The 14028-nt window shown below is 39.8% G+C and overlaps 1 protein-coding gene across 5 annotated transcripts in view; it reads right to left on the reverse strand.

Moving 5' to 3' along the window:
- ndst3 (N-deacetylase/N-sulfotransferase (heparan glucosaminyl) 3) overlaps positions 1-14028 on the reverse strand; it is a 62641-nt gene that overhangs the window by 9955 nt on the left and 38658 nt on the right. For 4 of the 5 annotated variants that reach the window (XM_084715326.1, XM_084715325.1, XM_084715329.1 and 1 more), the window contains exons 7-11: positions 6626-6808; positions 4649-4745; positions 3616-3739; positions 2125-2299; positions 1681-1851 (exon numbers count right to left, since the gene is read on the reverse strand). In XM_084715326.1, the coding sequence (XP_084571452.1) occupies positions 1681-1851; positions 2125-2299; positions 3616-3739; positions 4649-4745; positions 6626-6808 (750 nt within the window). Of the gene's footprint in view, positions 1-437; positions 616-1680; positions 1852-2124; positions 2300-3615; positions 3740-4648; positions 4746-6625; positions 6809-14028 lie in introns of all 5 variants that reach the window. The other variant, XR_014769837.1, reaches the window with a different exon arrangement.

The following is a 14028-nucleotide window of genomic DNA, read 5'->3' on the forward strand; positions in this document are numbered from 1 at the left end:
ACCACAAAAACTGGAAAACAAAACTCCGGCAGCAGATATAACAGAGCATATCACTTTACTTCTCTTCTTGGTGTATGCTGTTACTTCCTGCAGGCAATATGCAAAGTTCTATTGTATGAAGTTCCAGTCTAAACACATGATGAGGACGTTTTAAACAATGCATAATAGATTTAGTTACCATTCTTTCCAATTATGAACATGACCGCAATAAGCATCTGTAAAGGCTCAAAAATAAATCTCATCTTTCATTCCCTTTCTTCACAACTTGTAAACAACAAATCTCACCTTACAAAGCCAATGCTAAGCTTTAATGTAACATATTACATTACATATGGGCTTGCCAGTGTTTTTAACAGATGACATAACATCACCTCTATCCTGACTTCTCTTCATTGGCTCCCTGTTTGCGTTAGGGTTGATAAGATTTTACTGATCACTTTTAAAGCCCATCTGGGTCTGGCCTCGAGCTGCATAGTGGAAATTGTGACCCGATATGATCCAGTTTGCAGCCTTAGATCCTCAGGTGGGGCTCCTCTGGCTGCTCCTCAGTCAAGACTTAAATCTTAAGGTGACAGTGTCTTTGCCATCAGGGCCCCCGACTTTGGAACGACCTGCCTGAGGAGATAAATCACTTCTTTTATATCACTTCTTAAAACCGGTTTTGTTAGACTTGCTTTTTATGTGCTTATGTCTTTTTATTCTTTTTATTAGTATTTATTTACATTGACACGTTTATTTGTTTTTGTTGTCTTTATCTCTTTTATTGTCCTGTCTTCTCTGAACTGTTTTTGAACCTTTTGCTTTGTTTTACTTTTACTTTAATTTTGTCTTGCTTTTGTTTGGCCTTAATGTTTTTATATTGCCTCCTAGGTATCCTACTCTTGCTCTTTGTATACTCTTGTATTTTTATAAATAACACTAGTACTACATTATTATTATTATTATTATTATTATTATTATTATTATTATTATTATTATTATCATCATTAGTAGTAGTAGTAGTAGTAGCAGTAGTCGTAGTAGTAGTAGTAGTAGTAGTAGTACTAGTAGTAGTAGTAATAATAATAATAGTAGTATACTCAATGGCACAGATTTCTTTACAATTTAGGGGAAAACAGTAGTGAAACTTAGCACTGAATCTACTTGGCGCGTAATAAGCAGTTTGTGCTTATTACTTTAACTTTCACTATGAGCCAAGAGCAGTGGAAAACCGTTTAAGCCTCACTTCCTACTTTATTTTATGGTGTTTATGATGTTCAGTTTCAGTGAATTATTCATCTTAAAAGCTGCTTTCTAGTGGACAGAATGTTAAATGCGTTTTATGGCAGAGACATTTTTCACAGTAAAAACTCAATTTGCACCATCAATAAGACTCTTTGATCTACAAGCACAGTCCACACACGTCATTCACTCAGTAGCATCATTTGTTTGCCACAGATGTACACTATAGTTGATGTATGTGGTAGCGAAAGTGATGTATGTGGTTTGATTCATATGACGTAGCAGGACAGATGGGGGGGGGCACAGAAACAAAAGTTTCAAAAGTGTTGTGTTTATGAGTGAATTATTTCCAAAGTGGAGTTGGCTTCTATTAAATTAAATATTTTAAATTAAAAGATTTATTTCAAACATTATTTATTGGGTGTATCATAGAGTGCAGCAGTGTGTATCTGTGCCTACCTGGTTAGCAGGGTAGTAGGTGAGCCACCTCTCTAGGTGTGTGGAGTAGAGGCCGGGGATGAGACAACGGCTCTGCAGGGATCGGAGCTCGGCCGGCGCTCCTGGTCTCGCACTGATGACATCATAAAAGGTGAACTGTAGAGCTGCATGGTCCTCGTGAGCTCGCTGATGCTGTGGGAAGGCCAACGACAGAACATTTGAGCTGGCACGTTGTCGACATTCATGTCTCATTAATCAGACCGAACTGGAAGATTTCAGTATCTTGTGACATTTCCCACATTGAGACGTATAGATGAATCAGGCTCATTAAAATTTCTTGGATAAAGAACTCAATTAATAATCAATACAGAGATGAAGCATGTTGTGTGATGAAGCAGGCAGCTTGTAGAGAGATACAAATAATACATGTGCAGTCAGGGACAGGCTGTGTGTTTGTGTATGTACCTGATACCAGCTGTAGGCCCTGTCAGATGGGTTGATGAGCAGGGTGATGATCTTGGCCTTGGGCAACAGGGCAGCAGCTCGCCGCGGGGACTCCTCTGAGGGAAAGTAGTTAGCGCTCTTCTCAAACAGGAAGTCCGTGGTAACATTAGAGGGTACAGGGAAAAACTCCATGTACCTGAGGCAACAGATACAGACATTAGAGAATAAGTATGAATACATATGCACACACTCATGATGCATGTCTCATCCCACAACATTACTGCAACCCAAGGAACCATAGAGCACTTTCCTGACTTTGGTTTTATTGAAGCTTATGGGAAATGCTATTTGGAGACAAACAGGAAATAAAAAATGTGCACATTTGGAAAAATCAGTCAGTGTGCTTTTCTCTGGTGTGTTCTTTGATTTTTAGAGGCATTTTTTTCAGCCAAGGTCAGACAACTTGGATATACTGAATTTTCGTGTGCTTCTCCATGCATCTCTCATGAGCTTCTGCTGCATTAAAACAATAACATTGGATGTAGTTTGATGATGTCATGAAGCAGGCCCAGCATGGGATCATGGGAGTTGTTTTCTTCATCATTTTTCATCAGCTGAAGAAAATCTATCTGACATGACTCATGTTCACAGACAAGGTATTATTAAAATTTTATTCACGTTAGGGCTAGGTTTAGTCATATGTGCCGACATATGCCTTGTTTTCCCAGAAGTTACAGCAACTAGCAACTAGCTAGCAATGGCTAACAGGAAACACATTGTTACCTTGAATAAATCACAAACACACATATGTCAAGCAAAGACATTTTAATGTGGAGATGTTATATCATAATATAACATAACTTTAGCTATTTAGCTATAGGTATGCTTTAGAAAGCAGTTAACCTAACTTGACTAATGCCAACTTAAAAGTTACTTTTGGAATATGCCCTAAAAAAAATTTAAATGTCAATGTTACCTGACTTATTTTGTGGGAATAATTGTACTTTTGAACATAAATTGTCAGTACTCTATCCACCACTGCTGTCACACCAAGTGTACACTGCTAATTTTTTCAAAGTCAGATACAAGTTTTAAAGTCATGCAGTTATAGCCTTAATCTATGCTTAGACAATGAGCCTAAAATAAACTTAGACAATATCATCTGAACAGTGTTTCATGAAGTCTTTGCTGGATGACTTCAGAGACTGCACCAGCTGTGTCTCTGTCAGCTAAGTAACCCATTTATGGGTCAATTTAGGCGGCCATATGTCTGTTGGCTTATGTTAGCAGGCTTAAAAGATCACTTTGAAGATGTTGTTGAACTGTTCTGAACTGCTTAATGTATCATTGAAGTCTGCAAGACACATTACAGCCTATAACAATGGCACAAAATGAAAAAGGGGAGTTTATAATCTTGTGTTTCACCTTAGGTTCTGGCTAATAAAAAAAGGCACAGAGAGAGAATGAAAGATAGGTAAGTGCGTATGTGTATGGGTTTGTGTGTGTTCTCACCAGTCGATTCCTTTGTGGTAGTTATGGGTGTTGAAGAACTGGACCTCCTCATAAGTCTTTGGACTGGGGAAGTTACTGGATATGGAGGGATGCATGAGTAGGAAGAGATAAAGTGCTGTCGTTCCTGGAAGAAAGGGCATAATTCATAACTGGCTCGTTAATTCAGCTCAGCAGAGACTAGTCTGTCTGTGTGTGTGTGTGTGTGTGTGTGTGTGTGCGTGTGTGTGCGTGCGTGTATGTGTGTGTGTGCTGTCATCCACTGATCCATACTGGATGATCCCCCCCCAAGATTTATATCTTGCTGAGAATACACTATATGTGTGTGTGTGTCTGCAAAGATCACAGGCCTCGCCATCAAATGATTCAAAACCATTTGACACCAATCAGCATTGGGGCTCTAGTGGTCGTGCCCTCTGTCTCACCCTCCGCAGCTCTCTGTTCCCCTCACACTTACTCCCACACATCCTATTTCACCCCCTCCTCCCCCCCTGGAATTTGCCCTTTTTCCTATTTGCTCCTACATCTCTGACATACAAGGCTTTAAACCGATTGTGCTGTAGTTGTTGTTAGGCTGCTAATGTTGCTTTAGTGACCCCTCCTCCCATTTAGGAAATTACGACCTGGTTAATTAGCAGCATTATAAGACCTCCTCACCTCGAACACCAAACCAACATCAGTGATCACCAATTAGAATTCCTGAAATCGCACAAAGGCAACACTAGGATCCAAGCAGCATTTACAGATTTTTAATAATCTCCTTTTCTTTTTGTCTCCTCGACAGAGACAAAGTAGGAAACAAAAAGAGGGAGCGGGTGGTAGCTCAGTACTGTATCTCTATGCATCTAAAGTAGATAGTATGTGGGTGGAAGAAGAAAGGAGGTAAGAGCCTCCTCCTTTGTCTCCCTCTGACAGGAGCAAAGGAGCGAGGGGGATTAAATGAATGGGCTCTGATGTTGAGGATCCAGACACCTGGGCACACGGAGGGAGTTCTCTTTGTTGCACGTGTATGACTGTGTGTTTGTGTGGAGCTTACCTGTTTTCTGCGGCCCTATGACCATGAACTTGGGTAACCTGTCGCAGGTTTTCTCTTTAGACCAGATGTCTTTGTGCCGTTTGTCATCGCACGGATTCTACAAAGGCACAGACAAAAGATTAGATGAAAGTAATAATAAACAGTACATGTAACGCATACAAAAACACACATGCCCATACATATAGTGCATGGAGGACTGACTACATAGAATGCATGGATGATGTTATTTTCTATCCTGCATGAGCTTTCCATATAAGCCTGAACAAGTGAGCTGCATAAACATTTTCACAAAAAATAGGGGAGACCAGGGAGTGCTGTAACACTCAGTTAGTTGTAACACTGTCAGTTTGACAAATCAGAAAAGAGCTGCAATGACATCATCAATATCATACACTCCTATTTCCTTTTTCACCTAATAAACTGATTTTCAGGTAAGAAAAGTAATTTTTAAATGATGATTATTTTTTGTTTGGAATCATTGTATTGTACATGCAATGTTTTGACTTACATAATGTAAAGCAGCAGTTTCTCTGGTTCAATGTGACATTTTGCATACACGCTACGTTCAACCCCATATGCTAAAATAGTTTGCTATGCAATGGCTGCTTGGGGTGAGGGGGAGTTATAATGGATATTTAAAATGCTGATCATTTCTGCATTGTGTAAAACATAAATTGTGTTTTGTCTCACTTTAAATTGTTCAATTTATTCAAAAGTGTTTATTTGTTGTTCTTCAATAAAATTATTTTATAAATGAGATTTATTTGCAGTAGAAAAAATATGGTTACCGTGTTTCCAAGTTTGAGAGATTTAGTCTGGACAACCACTGAATTACTGAAACAAAAAGTGGTACTAAACTGTCCCCCTCCTACAAAAAAGTAAAAAAAAAAGAAAACCAGCCAAATTCTCAGATCTTCTTTTGTTTATAACAAAATTCATAAATCAATGGCAAAAATAATTACTATAATAAATCAAAGCAAATACAAATACTGTTAAATACTCTGTCTTGCTTTCTTTTGAGACAAAGTAGCATTGTGAAAAATGAACTCTCATTAAATGATCCTAATTTGTACAGCACAAAGGAAAATGGAACTCACTTTCCACATCACACAGCTCACACAATCTTTTTTTCTTCCTGAATACACTGTAAAAAATAAGCCATTTGTTTTAGCTTTAAAAAGTTAAGTGTGTGCTACCTTAAAATTTAGATAAATTTATAATGATTCAAAACAAATAAGCATTTCTAGTCAAATAAGCTTGATAGTAATTCAATTTTAGTTGAGAAAAACATGTTCACAGTGTTAACATGATTGTAAAAACAAGCTACTATGACTTATCATAAAGTGTACGAGACACACAGCAAGTTTTCAACATGTACATTTTCCTCAGATTATAGGAGAGTATAAGACAGCCCCAAGCCTCAAACAATGCATGCTGGGAGGTCTGCTAATATGCTGATCATGTCTATTCAAAAACAGCATAAGCAGTATTTTTATTTTTGATTGATTCTGGAGGCCCCTGTGGACAAAAGAAGCAGTATGTCCACCATCATAACCACAAAACATAATGTCAAAAATGAAACTATCTAAAGAAAATCTCCTCCTGCTTCTTTTTATCTGGCTAATGTAACTTTGCCAGGGAAAATGTAAACACCGGCTCTTCCAGTCTGCATGCTATAAATCGTTTCATCTTATTTCAAGGAGAATTCAACCCAGTGGCATTAAGAATAACTATATAGAAATAGCCGATCCTCTTGTGGATGGTCTTGTTTGCTTATGTAGGTCATATAGAGGCTTCAGTATTAAAATGAGACCGTTTCATTACCAGTTAAAAACTCCTGGTGGTATATTTACGTAAGAAATCTGAGTACTTCTCCACCATTGCTGATGATTACAAAGAAATGCACAGTAAAAATACACAGATGAGCACAGAGACTCACAGGCCCGTAAATGTGGGTAAATACCCATACATACACACCTGCCAGAGTGGGTTCCTTTGTTCTGGAAAAAGCTGGAAGTACTTGTGTGCTAGCTGCAGGGGTGGGAGTGTGTGCAGTTTCAGGTTCGTCCACGAGCGAAGGAAGGAGGCCAGGTGAACGAACGTGTACAGACCCAGTCGATCATTGCCATAGTTTGACAGGTGGGTCATGAATATACTGATCTAGGGTGGAGAAACAGAGACAGAGTAGAGCAGGGATGGGATAGAGAGGAGTGGAGAGAAGGAAATATATACTTATTGTGTTGTGCAAAATTGTGATAAAGTCAAAATCTCATTTCCCAAGTTCCCGTGTTTGTGAGAAACTGAGGCAGCGCAGTAAATCTAATTACTGTTGTTGTGACTGCAGTGGAAAGCAAACAGATTATTTCTCCATGTGTGATGCTTTTAAAGTCAGTAAGTTACAGAGCAGCTGTCCACCGAGTATCAATATTTGCCATCACTTTGCAAAGTAACAACCTTACTTTTGTTATGTAAGTTTATACATTAACTTTCAGCACAATACAGTCTTGAGTATAAAGAGGAAAACAGATAAACTGAGACGGATGTATTCACCACTCCTGACAGATAAAGCTGAGGAGGCAGCACAATACTCCTTGTAGCCATTGGGTGATGGGAGAGATGCAGCGGCTACACAGGGGGGAAAGTGTTTCCGAGTGTGTCGGGTGTGTGTTCATGACGGTTAATGTGTGTGAGGGAGAAGGAGAGGCTCAGAGGGAGTGAAGGAGCGATAGTGTGTTGGTCCGGGCTATCTGTCCACGCCTCAGTGCTTTTATAGGCTGATCAAAGAGACAAGCTTAGATAGCTGCTACAGACAAATGCGCGCGCGCGCACACACACACACACACACACACACACACACACACACACAGATGCACACATGCTTCCTTTTGTGATTGGAGGAAGCTTGGGAACGTGAAGTGTCTGGATGAAACGGTAACATCGGCCATTAAGATATGAATTATTTGGTGGACGTGAGCATGTGTGTGTGTCTGCCAGAGTGCATGGATGATTCTGTGTCAGGATATTTGGGAGTATGTGAATGTGAACACACACAGACATGAAAGACAAGCACATAGACAGTGAATTTCCTAGTGACAGAGGACTGTCGGTGCTTCTCTTTAACGTTGAAGGTTGCCGTAGATACAAAGCGACAGTGTCGGGGTTTGATGGATCAGCGTCCGGCCGACCTGGAAAGCTGTTCAGAATACTGATCGCCCCCGAATACTGATGGGAGGCGTGTGTGTGTGTGTGTGTGAGAGAGGGAGAGAGAGAGAGAGAGAGAGAGACACTGTGGGAGGGAGACAGAGGAGCCAGACGTGTGTGGCAACTTGTGTGTGTCTTTTGTGACAAAGAGCGCAGCAAGGGTATGCATGTCAGAGCCATTTTTTACGTGTGTGAGTGTGTGCGTAATTGTTTATGCATCTGTGCGTTTGTGTATGCCAGCGCAATTGTGTGCATCTGCCTCCGCCTTCTTATCTTGTGCTCCCTCTAAGCAAACCAGCCTCTCCTGCCTCGTATCAATCTGGTAGATGTTAGAGCAACAATGTGGAACCCCTGTCAAGGCTTCGCCAAGCACTCAACCACAAACAACAGAAAACACAAGCCATGTAAGAAATGTTTGCTCGCTCCTCCTCTCCAATGACTCGTGATGTCAAAAACCCCAAAACCTACATCTTCGATGCATGAATGGAGAGCTTAAAGCAAAAACTCTTAGAAATGTGTAAAATTAAATTCGACAGTGTCTGAGACATCTATTCACACTTGGGATTGAGAGGGAATATTTCCCGCGCTGAGCTGCAGAAGGGGCACGACAGGACTGTTATACTTTTTCTTTAACCTGAGTAAATATGATGCTGCAAAGCATTTTAAAATCTCCCAACTCTCTCTTTGTGTGGTGTTTTGTGCTTTTTTTTGAAAGCGGGGAAGGTGATCAAAAAGTGATTTATGTTCCCTTCAAACCACTCAATAGGGCTGTGACGATAACCGCATTACCACAATACTGCTTTTCATGCAACTCAGGGTTGAACTCATTACTGTCATTACAGCAAATCTTATTTTCATGGGTCAGTCTTATGTTATTCAGTTGCACAATGCATTGGGGATCAACTCATGGAACTATTGATACAGTACATATGGATCTGCACTGTCACACATGAGAAACCAAAAACACAGCCTCTGATTGGTTGACAGGCTCAACCCAAGGCATCATAAGCATGCCAGTGGGGGGTTAAAAGTGATAGAAAAATGGATAAATAATCACAGAAGACATTAATATTTTACTACATCTCCAAAAGAGACACTGCAGTTCATGGCTGGATTACAAAGGAATACAATCACATCGGATGCATGGATCGCATGTTTCCATTAGCCTTTAATACTCAGCCTACTGCGGGGCTAACAACCTTCACTTTCCCAGCAGTTGGGAAATAACAGACGGGACTCTTCATGGTCTTGAGAAGCTGCAGCATTTATTAACTGACACACTACCCTCAGTCTATCCTCACTTGCACCCTGCACACACATTATGTATTGCTTTATTCCTTAAAGGAATAGGGCAGTTATACGCTACGCTTACATCCTTATATCCTTCAATAAAGCGCAGTAAAAGGTAATTATTTGGCCAGCTGCAGTATACCACCATCTCATGGGAATACTTTTTCATTGGGTTAGAAAAAAATCCAGCCTACACCATAAAACTGGATACTCCAATCAATTAATTGTAATGAGCAATAAAAACTTCAAATTTGTTCTTAAGATCTTCTAACTTAAAATATGTTGAGTGTCTGTGATTTTCTCTCTTTTTTTTTTGAGTTTATTAAACTCATAATCTTGAGCAATATGAACGTTTTACAGATTATGTACATTCTACTAAAAACGATAAATTCAAAGTTACTTAAAATTCTACATTTTCAATATTATATATGTCCTATTTTGACAGAGTAAATCAATACAGTGCGTAAATAAGACAGAGTACCGCTGGTTATTGAATCGATATATACAGTATCCCTGCACTGACAGATACCCATGGTACATGCTACAGAGACTAGGGAAAATAGCTATAATAATAATAATAATAATAATAATAATAATAATAATAATAATAATAATAACACCATATAAATAAATACATATAATTGCTATATATAAGGGATTAATATTAATTAATATTATGTTATAATGTTGACTAAATTATTCAGTAGAAATCATCAACAAAATTGCTTGCACCGTACAGTGACAATTTTCTTCACTATTATCTTGTAGTTTTTGTGAGCATTTCCTGTCCTGGCTGTAAAGCTGCACTGAGAGCGCAGCCTGCAGCATATTCATCTGTGTCTGCATCTTTCTGCAGCTTGCTCAACTATCAGCGCCATTCTTGCACCCCAAGTTCTAAAAAACGAGAAGTTGTTTGCTTGAATATATTATTTAGAAATTCTAAGTTAATATGGTACTGAGTAAATGACGTGTGCCGATTGTGCATGAGGATAGAAGTAAATCAAAAAATAGTCTAAATGAGGGGGTAACCAAAGTTTTTGCTGTGAAATATAATGCGTCACTACCACTACTGACCTTCTTTTAGAATGGAGTTTGGTTTAATAGTCTGTCCACTTGGAAGACCACCAGGAGTATTTTAACATGAATAATTAACACAAATTGAGCTGAGTTACCTTTTAATAATGAATCTTGTAAACAGTGTAAAGGCATGTAGGAAACTGAGCTAAAACAAAACTGGCCTGTTTAATACTTCTCTCTGCTCACAGTAAGTTCATATAATAAGCACACACTGGCATCAAAATAGACTATTGAAGCAAATAAGTCCTGAGCTGAATTCCACCACTGTTTCCCCCTAAAATGTAATGAAATCTGCCCATTTGTCGTACACAGACAACTTCATGTCAGCTACACAGCTCGGTTAGTGTGTGTGGAACCCCAGAGTGTGGAACCCCTGTCAAGGCTTCGCCAAGCACTCAACCACAAACAACGGAAAACGCAAGCCATGTAAGAAATGTTTGCTCACTCCTCGTCTCCAATGACTTGTAATGTCAAAAACCTTAAAACCTCCGTCTTCGATGCATGAATGGAGAGCTTGAAGCAAAACTCTTAGAAATGTGTAAAATTAAATTCGACAGTGTCTCACCGGAAACATCTATTCACATTTGGGATTGAGAGGGAATATTTCCCGCGGCGTGCTGCAGAAGAAGAGGAGCACGGCAGGATTATTATAAAATGAAAAGGTGTTGGACTGATATGCAGTGAATGCTGACAAATCTAACCTAAGTAAATAAGATGCTATTTCAAAGTCTGCCACCTCTCCTTTTTTGTGTTGTTTTGTGCTGTTCTGAAAGCAGGCAAGGTGATCAAAAAGTGATTTATGTTCCCTTCAAACCACTCAATACACTATGATGTTTGACTCAGGCTGTGAGGGGACATGGTGTACTGTATGCACGTGTGTGTGTGGTGTGTGTGTATGAAAGACAGAGAGTGAGAGTTGGGGGGGGGGGATCGGAGTGTTATTGAACATGGAAACATTCATTATGCAGCTTAAGCACTGGCTGCCAAATTAAACAAAGGGGGAGAGAGAAGATGATTTGTGTTTGTAATTGAAGAACTGCAGACAAAAGAGGAAAAAAGTACAGAGAGGAGGGGGGGAGACAGTGAGAATAACCTTGGCAGGTGAGTTTGAATTAGAAAACAAAAAAGCCACTTGAGAGAGTGTTAATCTCCCGACACGGTGCGGGCCCCAAAACCCTTTTGGTGGAAGAACTCACTGTGGCTAAGAATTCAATTAACTGAACCATATAAACCTTTTCTCTGCATCTAGTGCCACGTCTCATTTCCTGAATATTGGATTGCTTTGAGTCCCCTATGTGCCTTTAATAAAGAATACTGTGCTAATAATTTAACACCAGAATTGGGCTCAAATCATACTTGGAACTCGGCAGGGAGAGAAGTGTAAAAATGAGAGAAATAAACCCAACCCTGCTGCCTCCCTCTTTTAATCTTTGTCCCTTGTCTTTTCTTCTCCATTGCTCCTACGCAGCTTCATTTCCTCCCTCTTCTCTCATCCTTTTAACGTCTTGCTCTCACTCCCTCGTCTGCTCCAAAAAGTCACTTCATGTTGTGTTTTTTTTTTTTCTTTCCCTCCTCTCTCCGATCTCATGCTGACCTAGATGCTCTGATGAAGCATGTCAGTCCAACATGGAGTGATGTTCTTCAAAATCCATGCACACATGAACACACACACACACATAAATGCCATGTCTTGGAAGATTAAGAGAACCACCAGTCATGTATTTGAGTTTGTGACATGTTCCAATCCCCTCTAACATGATTGCATTTTTGAAGAAATGACTTGTTTTACTGGCCTTTGGTGGAGGATGGATTTTTTCCCCCCACTTTTCCATCTGTCTGTCTGTCTGTCTGTCTGTCTCTATCTATCTATCTATCTATCTATCTATCTATCTATCTATCTATCTATCTATCTATCTATCTATCTATCTATCTATCTATCTATCTATCTATCTATCTATCTATCCTTTTGCCTGTACAAGGGTCATTCTGATACCAATACCAGTATCGGAAAATGTATATATTTATTCATTTTATAGAGCCATAATAGGCTATCTTTATAGAGTTTAATATTATCTGGCACACTTATTAAAAATATCCTTGTGACAACATGCACTGGTGGTTGACTGGTGAGAGAAGGTGGTACAAGCGGTCGGTAAACAAGTTTCTGCTCTCATTTTTTTAGTTGCATCATTGTACCCAGAGCAATGCAGCAGCATGACAGGCTGTAAATTTCACAAACAGTCTCTAAATCATTCTAAACTATAAAACTGACTGTGAAGGATGCAGAGAAAAGTGATAGAAACCAAGCACAGGTGACGTGCTGTCAGCCATTTCATCCCAGTGCACTGCGGAACGTGCAGGGCAAGCAACGCTTGCTTGCTTCTGTTTGTTTTTGCCGCTGACAGGCTCAGATTTTTATTTTAAGTGTCTGAATCATTATGGGAAAAAAAACGCTTCAGCAGGAGACCTTTTTTGACAAGTAAGATATGTTTTGTTTAAACAGAAACAGCTGTTTTATTGCACTAACCAAACTAACTTTTACAAAACTGTAATTTTAACATTATTTTATTGCCAGTGTCTTGGTTTGTCTTTTCACTGTTCCAACAATTACTAACTCTGGTTTGGTTGAAATAAATCCTTAATTCACGGCATGAAGGAGCGAGTATGTGCAGGGCAGGTGACACCAGACAGTAGCTTCAGCACTGTCAACAGCCTGGTGAGAGACGCTCCACAGTGCGCTGGGATTTTAGAACTAAATTATAGAGGAGGACGCATTCTGACTGTGTCAAAAAATCTGACACATCACAGATGACTCTTAAATACTCATGTAGGCTGATATAGGAATTTGTGTGGCGCCATGAAGTGAAGAAAAAAAAAAGAGAACAAAACCTTGAATATTCGTACTGAGCGTCCAAATCTGAATCAACTAAAAGAATTCTTAGTCAGGGACAGTCCTAAAATATATATTGGATCAGTACTTGGTATCGACCGATATGCAAAATTCAAGTATCATATCAGGAAGGAAAAGTAGTATTGGAACATCTCTAGCCTTGAGCACTCTCTCCCTCCCTGTCCGTCTGTGCCCTCTCTGCTGCCTTCTCTCTCCTTCAATGTGTAGCTGTAGCAGCCTGTTTCCCATTACAGACCACTTAGTTCCACATACATTTCTCCCTGATTGAATTGTTATTGCTACTAAAAAGAAGCCCCCACCCCTCCCGGTCTCATTCTCTCTCTCCTTCACCGCCATCGTCCTCTCTCCCCTTCTTGCTCTTGCAGTGTCTTTCTTTCTCAGAGTCCATCTCGCTGTCTCTGTCTCATCAGTGGATAATTGAAAGCTGAACGTCAATACAGCAAATGATTTCGATTCAATTTATTCTGCCTGCTCCAGTCAACATCTTCTGGCCCTTTCCTTTCTGCTGTCTTTCACTGCTTTGCTCTCACTTTGTAATTTCTCCTTCTGTTTGGATTGAAGCTTATTGTGTGTGTGCGGTGTGTGTGTGTGTATGTGTGTGTGTATGAGTGAGACTGGGAGAAAGTGTTTGTGTGTGAGTGTGTGCGTGTTCGAAAGCCTGTATGTGTTGATGAGCTGCCAAAGCCTTCAGTAGCAATCAGCAGGACTCCCGAGAACGGGAAGGAAGGAGTGGAAATGAGACAAAAAGAAGTGTGGAGAGATCCACACGTGTGAGTAAAGTCAACACAAATGGGTTGAAAATTAGAAAAAGAAAGGAAAAAAAGAGATGCACAGAGATAGAGGGCCACCAGAGTTGTGGACAGGAGAGGAAAGGTGAGGCATGGGAGGGTGAGTAAAACAG

The sequence above is a fragment of the Lutjanus erythropterus genome, chromosome 3, assembly GCF_056507025.1.
Source record: "Lutjanus erythropterus isolate fLutEry1 chromosome 3, fLutEry1.hap2, whole genome shotgun sequence".
Taxonomy (NCBI): Eukaryota; Metazoa; Chordata; class Actinopteri; order Lutjaniformes; family Lutjanidae; genus Lutjanus; species Lutjanus erythropterus.